The sequence below is a fragment of the Clytia hemisphaerica genome, unplaced genomic scaffold (assembly GCF_902728285.1).
Source record: "Clytia hemisphaerica strain Z4C2 unplaced genomic scaffold, Clytia hemisphaerica genome assembly, whole genome shotgun sequence".
Classification (NCBI taxonomy): Eukaryota; Metazoa; Cnidaria; class Hydrozoa; order Leptothecata; family Clytiidae; genus Clytia; species Clytia hemisphaerica.
In genome coordinates this window covers 366,980-384,735 of record NW_027104114.1, presented here as the reverse complement: position 1 = coordinate 384,735, position 17,756 = coordinate 366,980, and the positions used below count along the sequence as shown (strand labels likewise).

General features: G+C 37.4%; 3 protein-coding genes across 3 annotated transcripts in view; 2 read left to right on the top strand and 1 right to left on the bottom strand.

Moving 5' to 3' along the window:
* The window catches only part of LOC136813397 (nuclear envelope integral membrane protein 1b-like), a 351,044-nt gene extending 345,700 nt beyond the window's left edge, over positions 1-5,344 (top strand). Inside the window, exons 6-10 of the mRNA XM_067069919.1 lie at positions 146-242; positions 513-642; positions 1,170-1,380; positions 1,739-1,921; positions 2,188-5,344. Coding sequence (XP_066926020.1) covers positions 146-242; positions 513-642; positions 1,170-1,380; positions 1,739-1,921; positions 2,188-2,440 — 874 coding nt within the window. The 3' untranslated portion in view covers positions 2,441-5,344. The remainder of the gene's footprint in view (positions 1-145; positions 243-512; positions 643-1,169; positions 1,381-1,738; positions 1,922-2,187) is intronic.
* A 453-nt stretch (positions 5,345-5,797) lies between these two features.
* Positions 5,798-8,579, top strand: LOC136813377 (CCA tRNA nucleotidyltransferase 1, mitochondrial-like). The gene is made up of 3 exons (XM_067069888.1): positions 5,798-6,377; positions 7,089-7,350; positions 7,823-8,579. Exons 1-3 carry the CDS (start codon positions 5,865-5,867, stop codon positions 8,326-8,328), a joined length of 1,281 nt encoding a protein of 426 aa, XP_066925989.1. The 5' UTR covers positions 5,798-5,864; the 3' UTR covers positions 8,329-8,579.
* A 1,986-nt stretch (positions 8,580-10,565) lies between these two features.
* LOC136813333 (uncharacterized) lies at positions 10,566-17,654 on the bottom strand. The gene is made up of 5 exons (XM_067069845.1): positions 17,490-17,654; positions 12,875-16,445; positions 11,915-12,759; positions 11,220-11,639; positions 10,566-11,002 (listed from the first exon to the last, which is right to left on the bottom strand). Exons 1-5 carry the CDS (start codon positions 17,532-17,534, stop codon positions 10,661-10,663), a joined length of 5,223 nt encoding a protein of 1,740 aa, XP_066925946.1. The 5' UTR covers positions 17,535-17,654; the 3' UTR covers positions 10,566-10,660.
* Between the last annotated feature and the right edge of the window lie 102 nt (positions 17,655-17,756).

The window sequence follows — 17,756 nt, the reverse complement described above, 5'->3', positions numbered from 1 at the left end:
CATTCGCATTCTTTTCAAAGTGAAATAATATCTTTTTATGGCCCATTTTATAGAAAAGAAGAAATCTAAAATAAAACAAAAATCGTAACATTAACAGTTTGTTACAGCAACAATATTCAAAAGACGCTACAAATTCTTTTTCCAGGAGCATGACATTTCTCTATGCATCTTGTGCTTCGGTTGGTGTTCTGGCTTCCTGTCTCATCCTGCTCTTCATCTGCTACAGATTAGTCCCATACAAGGTAAATCCAAAAATCTTTTGTGAGTGATCTAACCCCCTTTTTGGAAATAAGAAACTTTTGTGAATACTAAAAACAGTGTTCAGTTGGTATTAATGAAGTGAAATCGATTGCGATTTTTAGGTCTGACTTAATTTTGTCTACAGAATAGTTACAAATATTTTGTTAAAAGATTTTTCGACTTCCCCTTTTTCTGGTGCACGCACAGCACAGGGGTTTAATTTTCCTCTTCTTCCTCCTCCAAAACTTAGTTTACCTTTTTCTTTGACACAGCGAATGATGGCATTCTTGATGACAGTTGGTTCAGGGATGTGGTTGTATTTTTTGGAACATTTCCAATATATTCTTGGCTCGTTCATCATGGAGCACCCATATCATGTGACCGCATATCTTTTCACTAGCGGTAATGTATTCTCACTTTCACTTGTGAGCAAAGAAAATTAACTTATTATAAACATAACAGGCCCTTTAAAGGGGGACTAAACTATTTTTTGAGGTCATGCTTTTTTTGTCATCCAGTACTACATAATATAGTATAGCTTCTAAAAAATATCACTTTCACTCTAGTCTACACAATAGACAGCTCCAGGCTTTTTGGCCTAACACAAAGAAATACAACCACTTTAAGACCAACTAACTGTCAGCTTTATTGTGATTTTTGACGTCAAATCTTGTCTTGATCGTACTGACGTCGGTATGTTTTTGAACTTCAAGCGGGTGTATTTCTTTGTGTGTTTTAGTCAGAGAGTTGTTGTAATACATTTTTTGCTCAGAATTTCATGCTCTATCAGATAGTACCAATCATTTTGGTATGATTTTGGCAATCATTTTACCAATCAAAGCTTGAGTCTGATGTATTTCCTGGTACCATTTAAGCCAAGTCCTTTCCCCTACATGAATCATTGAAGAGTTTATTTATTTATTTTCCAGCATTACTGTCCATTGCATTATTGTATTACTATGGTGTCCCTTCAAATGAAAGAGCATTGAATCTGTTGCAATGGTCGATGCAGTTGATTGCTGTGTACCTCATCTACTTCAGCTCTTACAGTAAAGCTTTCTCTATCACTGTGGTTGTCATCCTCACCATTTTCCAAGTCATCAGTTTCGTTGCGATTGTATCTGGACTGGTGAAGTTTTGGTGAGCTAATAGCGGGAATTCTCCATATTAGGGATACCAGTTTGTTTTGTTGATTGATATGTCGGTGTTTCATTTTTTTGTTCGTGTTTCATTTTTTTGTTCGTGTAACTGCATCATATTGACTCTAAAACGAAGTATGATTAAGTTTGATTTGTCATTCTACAATTTGTTTATAATTAAAAAGCATCGTTCTTTCCTTCTAACTAGCAAGCAAAAAATACCAAACTTTGGCATTTCTAGTTTTGTAGAGTGTTGGCGTAGCTGATTTTATAGAGTGTAGATCAAATGTTTCTCCTTCTAATTGAAATATGAAGGTTAAAAGCAATGACAATATCATTTGATGCCTAATTCATCTTAGCGTTCCAAAAAAATACACCTACCTCATGCAGCAAGCACCCAAACATCGTTTCTTATCCATGGATGAGTACGAGCGACAGTGCAAGAAAACCACCGAACGAGAGCTGAAAGAGTTGAAAGAATATTGTGAAAGTCCTAAGTGCAATTCATGGAAAGTCGTCTCAAGACTAAAAGATCCGAAAAGGTGATAATTGCTGTACAGTCAATAGAGTCTCCATAACTCAAATATGCACAGGGACTTTGGAGTTATAAGATTCGAGTTATGGAGGCTCTATTGTGGTTAAGAACATTATTTAACCAAAAAGATTGATTTTCATTAATTTTTGTAATCAAGTTTTAAACTCATTTCGGTACTAGCTCTAGTTCAACAGACCAACACTTATATGGTTGTTGTAAAGATAATTTGTCACATTAACCTAATTGTTTGTATAACCTAACTTTCTTTGATAGGTTTGCGAGTTTTCTAGAAAGTGGTGATCAATTTACGAACGAAGAAAAAGACGATTATTATATCGATCAAGATAACGAGGACGAGGAGGAAGAAGAAACCTTGCAAAGAGATTCCTCTTTCAAGAAAAGACATATGACAACTGTCTCTACTTCCGATGATAGTATCGAACTAGAACATTATATGAACGGGCACACCCTGAATCAAAGAGAATGGATTTCAGATGATGAGAGGAATGAAAGCTTTTTATCTTAGAAGGAGTCTTTTGGAAGAAGAGTTTTTATCTCCGAAAGATTAGCGCTTCTCATTCAATAAGCGCCTACATCTAAAATTAAAAAAGAAATTAACGAGTACAGCTAAAATAAGAAGAAATACTGTAGCAAAGATATTTTTAAAGAAGGCTTTCAACTATTCACTCTCAGTTTTAAAGGTCTTTATTAAGACCTTTTGGGTGTATCAGGTAACGATCCGTTATCGCAGAACGTTTTGGGTCTTGTTCTAAATCAGACCTTAAGGTCTTGGTTTTAATAAGACCTTTATCGCGCCCTATAGAGACTATTCTAGATCCCGAAAGAGACTTCAAGGGTTCTGATTCTATCGTACCTAAAAGGTCTTATTTTAAACGAGACCTTTCGAAAAAAGTCCGTTATCGCAGAACGTTTAGGGTCTTATTCTAAATCAGACCTTTAGTGCGCCCAATAGAGGCTATTCTAGATCCCGAAAGAGACTTCAAGGGTTCTGATTCTATCATACCTAAAAGGTCTTATTTTAAACGAGACCTTTCGAAAAAAGTCCGTTATCGCAGAACGTTTGGGGTCTTGTTCAAAATTAGACCATATTAGTGCCTAAAAGAAACTATGTTTACTACTCGTTTTTGAAGGTCTGTAATTTTCAAAAGGCCTAAATTGCCGAAACAAAACCTAACAATAATTAAGAGAAGAAGAGAATAAAAATACTCAAGAATTTCAATCTAAAAGATATATTATACCCAATAGGATTTCTAGATATTTTTCTAACAAATATCCATTATATTATGTATATAATAGTTCTTTGATATCGAAACGTACAAGAGATGTATTGTACGTGTCCAGTTTGTTCATGACAATGATGATGATTCACGACAAAGTCTAGCTGTTTATGTAAGTACGACTGTAAACCAGATTGTCAAACAAACGTCCGTGTCCAAGAGTTGAAAATTGAATAGACGTTTGTTGGTGACGGTGACACAAAACTTTAATGAACTGGATAGTTGCGTGCTAACATGAAAGCTGGATAGTTGCGTGCTAAAAAATTCAAGAGAAGTGAGATAAAGATCACAAAACTGGTTTTTAGGCCTATTACTTCATCGAAATGTCATTTAGAAAATTTGAAAAATTCTTTACATTTGATCCAGCTCTTCAAAGTTTTCCAGAAAAAAAAACAAATTGGGCAAAGATACAGTATATTCAATTCTTACCTCAGCAGAGAGTCGATTTTGTTCTGGCCATACTTTATAGAAACGTTTAGAAAATGTGATGGTGGGATTTACAGCGACAGTAACATGGGCTCACATGATGTTGGGTTAGATTCTCGTTAATGTCGAAGCTGAAAAAAATAATATAATAAAAGATTTAAAACGAATATTGCACAAAAAATGAAATAAAATTTCGTAAAAGCCTAGCTAGTAGGATCAATAAATACAAGCACGAAATTCGATCGAGCCTCGCCAAAACTTTCCATGGGTGTATTTGCAACAATAAAGCTCCATGTTTGTGGAAGAAAAAAGGATTCATCCGATCAAAAGATATATAGCTCCAGTTGACAAAAAAAGGATTTTAAGAAATTTTATTGCGTGAAGATTGTGTTACTTACCTTTTTTTCTTTTTGCTCTTCAGACCGTCTTCACCCTTTTGGCTCCAAAATTGTTTTGATTTTATTTTTGCACTTTGATCCAATTTTGAACTTTTCGAATTTCGAACGACGTTCGAAACATTCGAAAATTCGAAAGAAGTCGTTACACTGCTCTAGATTTTTTAAAGCACGCGAAATCAAGTCCTTTAGAGGTCTTCATAAAAGCCCTTTTTATCGTGTCTATTGGATGTTCACTATCGTGTCTATTGAAAAGGCTTGTAAATGGCAGACCTAAAAAGGTCTTGTTTCAAACCAGTGAGCCTTTAGAAGTCTTGAAGGAGACCTTTTTGGCGACCTTTTACAGCGCGCGAAATTGAGACCTTAAGAGGTCTCCATAAAAGCCCTTTTATCTTGTCTATCGGATGTTCACTATCGTGTCTATTGAAAAGGCTTGTATCAGGCAGACCTAAGAAGGTCTTGTTTAAAACGCGTGATTGAGACCTTAAGAAGTGTTGAATAAGACCGTTTCCAAGAACAGACCATGAAGGTCTTATTTCAAAAATACAAAGGAGACCTTATTGGTGTATAGAACAAGACCTTGCTTGAATGGAAACCTTGCAAGGTCTCAATCGGCCACACAAGAGTTTCAATTCAGACCTTACATGATATACTGACATCTAAGTAAAAATTAGACCGGCTAAGGTCTCAAAACTAAACCTAAAAGGTTTGAATTCAGACTGATAAGGTCTTTCTTCAAATTAGCATCTAAAAGGTCTCATATAAAACCCTAAAAACTGAGAGTGTTATTCTAAAGTAAAGTAACATAGACACATATACGAACGATTGATTCTCATCAGCAAGTTGCAAATGGTTGTGTAAATATATTCTTCCAACTGTCTTTTCTTATTAGTAAATGAGCCTCAATCACCTGATTGTTATAAACATTCCTTAACAAAACAGTGACTTAAAAAATCACGACGCGTAAAAAGTAGAAAATAGGTAACAAATTTATGTAAATATTTATACACGATTATTCTAGCTTCGGTTTTTAAAAGTTTTATTCTTAATATTTATAAGGATCATTTTAAATATTACTTGCGATGACTAGCATAATTTGTCAGGTTCATGGTACTTATAACCCTGAATAATTCTGCACTTAGTCGAAGTCACAACAAGAGAATTTTATCAGTAATTATTTTGCTGAACTGATGAGCAGGTATTAATATTTTTGCTAGTCGTTGAAAGTGTTCAAATGGCCATGATTCTTTTATATCGCTAGGTTCAAATAGATATTTTTCAATTTTAAAAGATTTTCAATTAATAACAATACATTTTGTGCCTTCGATTGCGTGGTTTAAAAGATATACTTTAATGGCACAAATTTTGGTGGGGATTCAATTTGGTGCTTGAGCTCATCCGCGAAATTTTAAGATTTCGCGGGGACTTGTTTTCGCGGATGAAGCTGTTGGGAGACAATATTTTCACGATTAAGTGAAAGTCTGTTACTGCCAAACCATGCATGTTGATAGTCGAATGATATGCATTATTAGTGCTTCTTAAACATTTAAGTAGTTTATTTGACATTTTTTTGAGTTTTGTTTAAAACGATTTCGCGGATAAGGCCTTTCCAAATTTCCTTTGGGACTTAATTTCACGGATGTCACCCAAATCTGCAAAAATTAATCATGGCAACATATTATCCCGTTTAAGTAAGAATTTTCAATTTCAAAGCACTTTATATTATGAAAGAACGATTAAAGCTAACCTTCATCTCTTTATATCGTTTCAGAGTAAAAATCATTAAATGAAAAACAAAAACAAAAACAATGGGTAGTGATCATGAAATGTTATGCTGAAAAATATAATACGTAGATACGTTACCGTTAATAACATTGTCAAAATGCAACGTCGACTTGACGTCCAACAACCGGAAGTTCGGGACTTGCTACAACAGAATGTTCTGGATATTTGTAAAGTGTTTGAAAGGAACAATTACGAGATTCGATTGATTGGTGGTTGTGTTAGAGATATGCTAGTGAAGAAACAGTGTAAAGATATTGATTTATCGACGACAGCAACTCCTGATCAAATGATCGCAATATTTAAAAAGAACAGTATTCGATATATTGAGACTGGTTTACAGCATGGAACTCTTACCGTACATTTTAATGGAAGTGATTACGAAATTACGACGTTACGTATTGACGTAGAGACTTATGGGAGAGCGGCGAAAGTAGAGTTTACGAATGATTGGAGATTAGATGCGGAGAGGAGAGATCTGACCGTGAATGCCATGAGTTTAGATGTGGAAGGAAACTTGTATGATTATTTTGATGGTGAAAAAGACCTACAGCTTGGAAAGGTGATCACTCTTTTTGCATCCCCTATCATTTGACTAGAAAGATTGGAATAAGGTTGGCTATCGAATTCGTAAATGATTAATTTTTTTTACATCAAGACAATCTTGCCAGAAAATACATTCGGAAGGGTCCTAAATTCGACGGAATGGAAATTGCTCTGAAGTCTAAAATCATTGGCGATTAAGAACAAAATAAGATCTTTTAACAGTCTTGAAAATATTTTGCAATAGTGAAGAAGGGGGTTCTTGTAGAGTCCCGGGGATGGAAAACATCAGAAAATGAAATGAACAAACGGGGGAACACTAAGTAGGTTCCTGAGAGTACTTACGGGAGCTAAACTGGCTGCAGATTCCTTGCACGTTCGCCAGTACCTTCCCGCTAAAACGGGAAAACGCAATAGAAAGCGCTTTTCATCTAACAGGCTACTTACACACTCGATAGTTGACTTTTAAGATGTTTGTCAAATCTCAGACTTCAGATTACGAAAGGATAAAGGATATTATGAGAGGCTGACAATCTAGCATGCTAGACGGCTACTTTCAGCCATAGAGGAAATCAATCAAAAAATGTGAGAAAAGAACAGGTTGCTTTTTAAAATAATGTTATTTCGTAATAATTATGGTATTATCATATAACACCTATTTTACTGTATTACACGGATGGTAATCAAATTCAATCTAAAGCTCGACTAGATTTTGCCCCTTTACTTCTAGGTACGTTTTGTTGGTAACCCGAATTCCCGTATACGCGAGGACTACTTACGTATCTTACGTTATTTCCGCTTTTACGGGAAGATTTCTCCATCTGCCGAGAACCATGAGAATGAGACGTTGACTGTTATCGAGGAATTAGCACCGGGATTGAGACATATTTCGGTGGAGAGAGTTTGGATGGAGGTGTCAAAGATCATGGTGGGGAACCTTGCACCTCATTTGCTACAGTTGATGTATCGCCTAAACGTCGCCTCGAATATTGGTAGGTAGCTGTTGATTTGCTTTGACATGTAGATATGAACTGGCATCTTTGATAAAAAATTCGGTGTCACTGATGACGTCATCGCCATCTGATGATATCATTATTTTTTGAAAATGCCGGAAGTAGGATTATAATTTTTTTTCATTTTGTCAATTGTTTGCCATTTGCTCCAGTAGTTCTTGGGTTCCGGCAGGAGATGCACTTGTTTTGCAAAGTACCAAATACTTATTGGACCAAGTTTTTCCGTCACTAGTCACTTTCATTTGATAGATAAACTAACCTTCAGAAACAAATTTCAGTCAAATTGAACGTACGATCCAACATGTGATTAAGCCAAACTTACATTCTGGTATGTAGAATATAAACCAAACCGGAGAGGTTTTATTTTAAAGAAAACTAATTTGAAGTATTTAAACATGGAAAGTTATTATACATTCCCAATCGTTATACTAGTTTCATTGTTTCTTTTTAGGTCTTCCTGATTGCCAGGAATCGTATTTCCAAGAATTCGAAAAAGTTTGGAGCCGCAGTCGAGGATCAGCTATCCAGCCTGTGTGCTTAATATCTACACTTGTTGATAACGAGAATCAGGCTAGTGAGCTATGTCTCAAATGGAAGGTATCAAATTTCGAAAGGTCTTTATGTTGTTTTATTGTGAGCAATCGAAATGTTAAAGGGACTGACGAGCAGCCTTTGAAAGCTTATCAAGATATTATTGTTCGAAAAAACGGAAATCAAATCGTTGAAATGGTGAAGCAACTCTTGCTTTATCAAGGAAAAATTGAAGAAAGTCGAGTGATTGAAACTTGGAATATACCAAAGTTCCCAGTGAACGGTGCGGATTTGAAAAAGATGGGTGTGAAACCTGGACCTGATTTCGGGAAATTAATGAACAGTTTGAAGGAACTTTGGATAGAGAGTGATTTTACACTTACTAAAGAACTTCTAAAGGAGGAATTTAAACGATTGCAAAAATGAAAAGTAATTTGTTTCTTGTTAATTATTAGTCATTTTTTGGGTAATCAAACTTCGTGGAATTCCTATTAGAGCGTTACTTCAACTCACTTGCTACAAAATCAAGACTGGAACGAAGTAGATCTCCATTACCATAAAAATGCCGCATAAAGGTCCTCAATCAACACCGGTACATAGTGTGGGATAACTTTTCAATATATTTTTTATAAGATGATACAATATTATTATAACAAAATCGAGAAAAGCTAATCTAATTCACATCATACACTTTTTGTAAGCATAAGGGAATCGGCCTGAAGCTCTATGTTAGGCACCGAAACGTCGCAAATTCTCCCCTGGTGATTAGGATTGGGATTGTTTTTTAGGGGTAAAAAGTTGAAATTTTCCTATTCACATATCGTAGCTTTTCACAAGCATCTCTTATGCTTAGTATTATTATCAATTAAAGTTTTTCTAATACCAGGTGGGTCAAAAAAAACGTCCCTATTTTTTTATTTTTGACGTACATTTTTCTATTCAGTTGAGCTTCTCGAATTTTTTTGTGAGTATTGTACATTTTATTTCCAAACATTTCTCGAAGTTTGGCAGAGTTACCTCAAATGAATTTAAAGTTGTGAACATTTTCGCAAGATCACTACTTTTTGTGTTGTTCACAGAAGCAATTAATTGTACTTCTTTCGGAAAGAGTTCATTCTGTGCTAACTAAATAAATAGAAACGTTAACTTTACATTTCCAGCACTGTGACCAATTTTATCAATAAAGCCTTATCGTTTTTAACGACAGAATTTTTAACAATAAAACTTTATCGATGAAGACTTTCCAAAGATAGATTTTATTGATATCCCTTATAGCGATAGAATTATCAATAAAACTTCCTTATCAATACAAACCAGCCTATCGATGAAGAATCTACAGTTAGAAAACGAAAGTGATCCTTTTCCCAATTAATAGTACTTAGTTTTTACTGCCTTTCTTGGTAAAACCACTAATTTATTTTGCTCTCATAGATATTTTGTGTCAAGTAGTCATGAAACATGACGGAATTTTGTTTATTTAATGTCCGTGATTCCGGGATTCCGCCAAAACTTTGTCGGGAAAACGGTATTTCAGACCCCTACAAACCATTCCCTTTGTTGAGATATTTATTCTAAATGGCCAATTTTTCTGTCCCACAAATCAGTCACCCCACTGTAATTTTGTAGTTAACAAAAATGGCCCCATTTGAAATTATAAAAATTTAACATTTACCCCACTCAAAATGTCCTGATTTTAAGGTAACCCACTAGAACTTTTCTTTCAAAAAATCACTTTTTTATGGAAAATCTTAGGCAAAACACCACTAGTGTGGTCGTGTTGCAAAAATACAGGCTGTTTGTAGGAAAAAAATAAGATCTAGCTGGAACTTTCTCCAGACCCTCTCTATAGGATGCTTATATCTCAGGAAAAATTCCCCTAAAATCCCACTGGTGGAACATCCCTTTTTTGGGACATTTCTATTTTCCCCAGGCAAAATCCTAAGGGCGAAATTTTTTGAAAATTTCAAACTTATTTCCAGACAATATCATGTATATCATTCGAAAGCTCTCGAAAAACTATATAGAAGACTTTTAAACGGTTATCGCTGATTTCTTTACCTAACTCGAGATATTTCATGCGCAAGTTCCACTTTTCGCCACATTTTGGTCTAAATTGACCATAAATAGCATCTTCTGCGTGAATTATCTCGAGTTAGGTAATGAAATCGGCTATACCCGTTTAAAAGTCTTCTATATAGTTTTTCGAGAGCTTTCGAATGGTATACTTGATAGTGTCTGAAAATGAGTTTGAAATGTTCAAAAAATCTCGTCCTTAGGGTTTTGCCTGGGGAAAAAAGAAATGTCCCAAAAAAGGGATGTTCCACCAGTGGGATTTTAGGAGAATTTTTCCTGAGGCATGACCATCTTATAGAGAAGGTCTGGAGAAAGTTTCACCTAGATCATATTGTTTTCCCGTAAATTATGCTAAACGACCTCACTACACTGTAATAACTCCACGATAAACGTAAACATTTAGAGTGAGTACTTGCGCTTCAAATTTGAAGTGTCTTAACATATTTCCAGTGGAGATATGATTTCAGTGTAGTTAACCCGACTTTTTCAGCTTGATTGTGAAACCACCCGGTCCTGGAAACACAATCATACAACTTTGTTGTCATTCCAACACTTGCAAACAGAGAGAGAAATATTTTACATTTTTGGGGTATTTTTATATACATTTTTACTACGCATCAAAATAAGAACCTAGCTTTACATTTTTTTAGATTTAAATTGAAATAAGATGATAATTGAGAAGAATTTAACATGGCGCCGTGGATTGTATGTGTCTTACGTATTCATCAACGTCAGTGATTTCAGACTCATTGACGTAATCACCCCTACGTGCAGAAGCGCAGCCGAAAAGCCGCCGAAATCGTTGACCGAAAGTTCCCTTTGCTCTCTTCTTCTCTTCTTTCCTTTTCCTTTCCGTAGTTCCATCTAGTTCGTCACTAATCGCCTTGTGCTCGTCTTGTAGCCGTCGATTTTTGCTGCTTGTTTCTGAGAGAGCTTTCGACGCCTCTTTGAACTGATCGTCAAGTTGAATGTAACGGTTATTGAGTTCAGAGAGATTTTCTTCCATTTTCCGCATCCGAAGCATGGCCTAAAACAAAAAGAAATTATTTTTAACAATAAAAACATGGTTCGTTCGTTCGCCTTGTGTTTGAAGCTAACAAGGGATTGATCGCGAGGGATGAGGTTAGGGTGGTTTAATGAAACAATGATCCTGTGTAAGTGTACTTTTACCCTTTTTGAGAACCTTAAACAGTGCATGTGTCAAGCATGTGTACATAATGGAAAGGGCGCTGAAAAAGGTATACCTCGTCGTTGTCAGCTGCCAATCGCCCCATCGGTAATTCGACGATCGTCACCACTCTCTCCCGGATGTATTCTTCATTTCCATCGTCACTCTCTAAATCCCAAGAGATGTCTCCATTATGGTTAGACTGGTCGAAATGCTCTGGTACCTCACTGCTAACATTTGGCTCTACCATTGCAACTTTTTCGTGTGGTGCATCACCAGTGATCGCTTGTTTTCCGTTGTTTTTTGCGACATTCATATCATCTAGGAGGGCAATCTTTTCAAACAATTCTTTCTCCATCTTTTCAATACGACAACCCATTTCTTCTATTTCACACTCACTTCGTCGGGCCTTTTTAAAGTTTAATTTGCTGGCGATCGTAAGAAGGACGTTCATTTTGGTGAATGTCTTTTTCTTTTCTTTCTCACGTGCAAGCTCCTAAAATTAGGAAAATCGGTTTTCGGAATCCGCAATAAAAAATGTAAGCCAGTTTATGTGTTATGGAAGGGTGTTAAAAATAGAACACTAAATTTGTTTCTTTGCTAATGAGAAGATAATGAATACAGTTAAACATCAGCTCTTATTTGTGTTAAATATTCTCATATCAAGGCTCGTCTAAGATGAAGGTTGTGAATTATTTTGGATGGAGGGGAAAATGATAATATTCACCGCTTTGAAAAACACCTCAAGCGTACAGGAAAAAAGATAATTACCTTTTCGAGATGCAGCTTGTCAACAAGAAGTTGTTCTTTAGCTTGCATCTCTTCAATCAGTTGTTTTTGAAGACGAGAATCATCACGCTGTTCATGTTTACCAGAGACAATTGTCACGTCTACATCACCAATGAGTTTCTTTCTCCTTTCACTAAGGAGCTGTGGATGTCCTCTTGCTGTGGCGTGATTCGCTCTAGATCTAACATCTCCGGCACTTATGTGTCTTTTAGAGGGACTGCACTTATGTTGAATCAACACATCTGCTGATTTCGTGACTTTTTTTGAAGTTAAATCGAATTTCTGTCCAGAACTGTTTCCATCCGAAGAGGAAGTTTCTTCTGTTTTGAAATTAGGAGCTACATCATTACACGAGGCTCTTTGTAGAATACTAGGCGCTGCAGTTGTATCCATTTGTACATTGTGTCCTTTTGGACAGTCTTCCTGATCAGAAGTATAACTATCAAGGTTAGTTTTAGCCTTTGGTGAATTGTCTGTTGGCTCGTTGGGACAATCTTTGATACATGGTAAAATCGTTGACGGCTCATCGTGACAAACCTCGGTACTAGGTTTTACATTTGATGCCTCATTAGGACGAGTTTCAGTGCTTGGTGTGTAGTGTGATGGCTCATTGGGACAAGCTTGGGTGATTTGTGCGACCTTTAATGACTCATCGGGGCGAGTCTCGGCACTTTCTATGACGTGTGATGGCTCATTGGGACAAGCTTTGATAATTTGTGTGACCTCTACTGGCTCATCGAGGCGAGTCTCGGCACTTTCAATGACGTGTGATGGCTCATTGGACAAGCTGACATTGGACTTATTGAGTCTCGACACTTTGACGTGTGCTGATTGGGACAAGCTTCGATATTAATGGCTCATCGGGGCGAGTCTCGGCACTTTCTATGACGTTGTGATGACTCCATTGGGGACAAGCTTTGATATTTTTGTCTGTGTGGTGACCCTTTAATGGCTCATCGAGGCGAGTCTCGGCACTTTCTATGACGTGTGATGGCTCATTGGGACAAGCTTCGATAATTTGTGTGACCTTTACTGGCTCATCGAGGCGAGTCTCGGCACTTTCAATGACGTGTGATGGCTCATTGGGACAAGCTTCGGTAATTTGTGTGACATTTAATGACTCATCGGGGCGAGTCTCGGCACTTTCTATGACGTGTGATGGCTCATTGGGACAAGCTTCGATATTTTCTGTGGCCTTTAATGACTCATCGGGGCGAGTCTCGGCACTTTCTATGACGTGCGATGGCTCATTGGGACAAGCTTCGATAATTTGTGTGTCCTTTAATGGCTCATCGAGGCGAGTCTCGGCACTTTCAATGACGTGTGATGGCTCATTGGGACAAGCTTCGATAATTTGTGTGACCTCTACTGGCTCATCGAGGCGAGTCTCGGCACTTTCAATGACGTGTGATGGCTCATTGGGACAAGCTTCGGTAATTTGTGTGACATTTAATGACTCATCGGGGCGAGTCTCGGCACTTTCTATGACGTGTGATGGCTCATTGGGACAAGCTTCGATATTTTCTGTGTCCTTTAATGGCTCATCGAGGCGAGTCTCGGCACTTTCTATGACGTGCGATGGCTCATTGGGACAAGCTTCGATAATTTGTGTGACCTCTACTGGCTCATCGAGGCGAGTCTCGGCACTTTCAATGACGTGTGATGGCTCATTGGGACAAGCTTCGGTAATTTGTGTGACATTTAATGACTCATCGGGGCGAGTCTCGGCACTTTCTATGACGTGCGATGGCTCATTGGGACAAGCTTTGATAATTTGTATGACTTTTAATGGCTCATCGAGGCGAGTCTCGGCACTTTCAATGACGTGTGATGACTTATCAGGACGAGTATCGGTACTTTGTTTAGTATTTAGTTGTTTATCAGGACAAGCTTTAGCTTTCGATGTCACTTTTGACAGCTTGTCGAGACGAGCTTCAGGAACTTGTACAACGTGTGATAACTCATCTGGACTTGTTTTGGCATATTGTGTGACGTATGTTTGCTCATCGAGACAAGCTTCAGCACTGAGTGCGACCTTTAAAGGTTCAACGGGAGAAGGCTCGGCAATTGGGGTATAGTTTGATGGCTCATCGGGAAGAAGTTCGGTAGAAGTTGCGGTATTTGAGTGCTCATTGGAGCAAGCTTCTGCACTTAGTGTGACGTTTGATGGCTCATCGAAACGAGCTTCAGCTCTCAGCGTGACCTGCAACGGCTTATCAAGATGAGATTCGATACTTTTTATGACATTGGTTGGCTCCCCGGGACGAGTCGTGGCACTTGGTGTGGTGTGTGTTGGGTTTTGAGCATTAACTTCAAAATATAATGTCCTTCTACTTCCAACCTCTTCACAAACGTCCCGCTTTATCAAGATTTCACTCGATGATAAAGATGTGAAGGATCCTTCTTCAAAGCTATCGGTGATCATCATTCGGCCAGTAATGTGCTCTTCAGCAGAGTCGGAGTACGAGCAAGACCCCTTGTTTATTGTATGTAAGCTAATGGAGTGAATAATTGCATCATTTTTTGGAGATGATTCAACTGCTTCCATGGGTGAATAAGTTGTATATGAAGTTGATTTACAGCTATCAACCACAACAACAGAAATGACCTTCTCCTCACAAATTGTCAAACTACCCTTGTCTGTGAGGTCACCTACATCTCTTCCCTTCGATTTGGATGCACGAATCTCCTCCTTCTCATTGACCACATAGTTTGCCTTCTTTACCGAGTCGCTCTTCAAAGGTATTTCTTTACTTTTAGAATGTTTATTTACTTCTCCCTTTCTGAAATGTCGATTTCGGCTGTTGGTAGGGGTTCGGTTAGCAAAACTACCTTTGCGTGGGATCACTTTGGGCCCTCCTGAAGTGTTGTTTGTAATTTTGGCGGCAAAGAACTTTGCTTTGGCTCCGACACTCTGTGCCGTTATGCCTTGATGAGATACTTTGACATCAATTTTGCTTTTGAAGGAGCGAGGTGTTTTTCCCTCTTGATTACCCTTCCCAATAACTTTGGGTGAGGATTTTAGTTGGATTCTATGTCTTGAATCACAGTTTGTTGAGTGTCTCTTCTTAGGGGTTTTTGACCCTATAACATCTAAATCATTTGTAGATGGTTCAGGTTTCGTAGGAGGGGGCATCTTTGCAATCGTCGAATAGCTAGGCTGTCTAAGCTCTGCAATTGATATTTGCGTTTGTGATAGGTGAATAATTCTTGGTTTGTTAACTTCTGCAAATTCATTTCTTTCTTTGCCTTGCTGAACTTTCCCCCCAGATTGTGTCTTTGGGACGGTAATAGGCTTTTTCCGTGGTACCTTGATCGGACTATTCTTATTGTTAAACTTTTTATTAAAGAATTCCTTTTTGGCACTCACGGTGCCTAAAGTGGCGTCATTTTGGTCAAAATCTTTTGATGATTTTTTACCCAAAGAATGTTGCTTAGAAGTTCTGTATGAGAGGCTTTCACACGAGCGCTGATTTGCTGACTTAGCAAGGACATTATTCACTCGTGTTGTATATTGTCTGTCAGATCCCAATTTTTGTTTGGAAAAGGTATTTTTTGCCAACCCTTGCGAATTTGACCCATTGTCTTTGTTAAACTCACGGGAACTTCTTTTCCTTGTATTGGATGGGTGATGTTTATTGTTCGAGTGTTCTTTGGAATCACCTTTACTGCGGGATTTAGATGGTCCTTTTGGTTTGTTGGGTGATTGTTTTTCCTTGGCATATTGTGAGTCTGTATTAACCACTTTGGATGGGGCCTGAGCTAGTTTTGGTGCAGCTGGCTTCTTTGCCATTTCTGAATAACTTTGACGAGTTTGGAGCATATGCACACCTTTTTCAAGCTTTTCAGATTCTTTATACACTTCAGAGGAGGTTTCAGAGGTCATTCGCGAAACTGTCTGCAAAGATTTTGCTTCGGGTGTTCCTTTTTGCTTTGTACAAGCAGATTTGGCAATAGCCAAGTTTTTTTCAGCTTGAGTAACAAGCAATCTCTCAGAGGTGCTAGGATTGGTGTTGAGCTTACTTCTTGTAGCGGAAAAACTGGGTGAAAGTAACGGGAATTCCTTTGGGTTCTTGACCACGCTGAGGAGCGAGTTCTTTTTCACAATTTTTTTTCCTATTTTCTTCGTTTGGTCAAAGAACTCAATCTTTGTGCCAATCTTTGTTTTAGACGACTTTCTTTGTTTATTCTCGTCTGATGGTTGGTGAGTTCGTTTAGTAACCAAAGATGATTTGGCATGAACTTCTTCCAGTTGGTACATCAAAACATTACGCCTTGACGAGCGTTGTCGTTTTAGTTTTTGCTGACTTGATCCATCAGTTGAAGCAACTTTTTGGAGGACTTCTTTCTTCGTTATTGTTGTAGGACAAGGTGCTGAAACCAACTTTTTTAATGAACGTTTCACCAAATGTCTTTTCTTCCCATCAGCAGCAACAGATGAGACATGCAAACTGTGTGCGTTGTGAACCAAATCGAACACCTCCCGGGCTGTCGGTGTTGTGGTGATGATCTCCTAAAATGCCAAGAATTTTGTTTTCAAACTGAATAGTTGACATTGAAAGTGATTGAATTAGTTCAGCCTCGATTCAAGAAAAAAATCCAATCCTGGATCCAAACCAACAAAGTAAGATTTTGAATAAGATCCCTGTATGGGGGCACTGATAGTTTGATTGTTCGAGATTGATTGACTTAGTTAGGAAATAGGTCTGAATCTGAGAAAAATTAGGTCCAGATATAAAAAAAAAAGAATCAGGTCAGAGATAGGATAGAGAAAGCTGAAGCTTGGAAAAAGCATTCAAAATTAACAGTTTGGTAGGTGTTGAAAAATATGGATCAAGCTCTCAGAGAAAGCGCAAAAAATTAAATCAGCCTACCCCAAAAAGTAAATAACGAAAGCACGAGTTCGTCTAAAGATGTCGGCAGTCTTTTTTTTCTCTCTATTTGGTTGATGAACATCCCACAAGGCACCTCAAAAAAATTTAATTTAATTTCGAAACTTCATTTTATCCCAATTGGTTAAAAGAATTTTCACTTGGTGTTAAAACAAAACAGTAACATTTAAACTTATCTAAAGCGGATAACTATCCTTTTAAGTTATCAGAGATCTGGCTATGTGTTTCAGCCGTTGTCTCTTTGAACTGGAAATATAGTAAAAAGGGGATCGTGAAATAAAACAGCACCAGATGAATGATCAAAACAATATTTTAAGAATTTGCATCCTCATCCTTGTCTCTAGACCTAGTCGAAAATTTAGAATACCCCTGTGTCACAGACTCGCTGGGAGCCCAGTCCCACTGGAAATTTCCCCTGTGGGAAAATACCTTAGAATTTCAGGCTCACTTGGAAATTACTTTTTATTTTATTCCCATTTGAAATTCAATGTTTAAAAATTGCATTTCAAAACCATTGCCACTGAATTTTTTAACCTTAGAATAAAGGAATTTCTATCCCCATTAGGATTTCAATAGGAATTTTTATCCCCAATGAGAAAAAAAGTTCCACCGAGGCTGTGAGACAGGGGTGTTTTGAAATAAAAATGATGACTGATTTAAGATACCTTTACGGTTAGTTCTTCTTTGACTGTTGAATTCGTTTTCTCCATCTTTACAGCACTTTCCACGATCAAATGACAAATGAAAAAATCCAACAATGGTGACGAACCAGAATATTAAATAACAATTTCCGAAAAAATAACAAAATATACCAAGAGCGTGCTCTTCAATACAAATGGTTTCCAGAAATGAGCTTATTGAATTCGACGTTCCATATAATATTTGACGTCAATTAATTTTTCGTGGCGTCACTTTTTTCATTTTATCCTGAC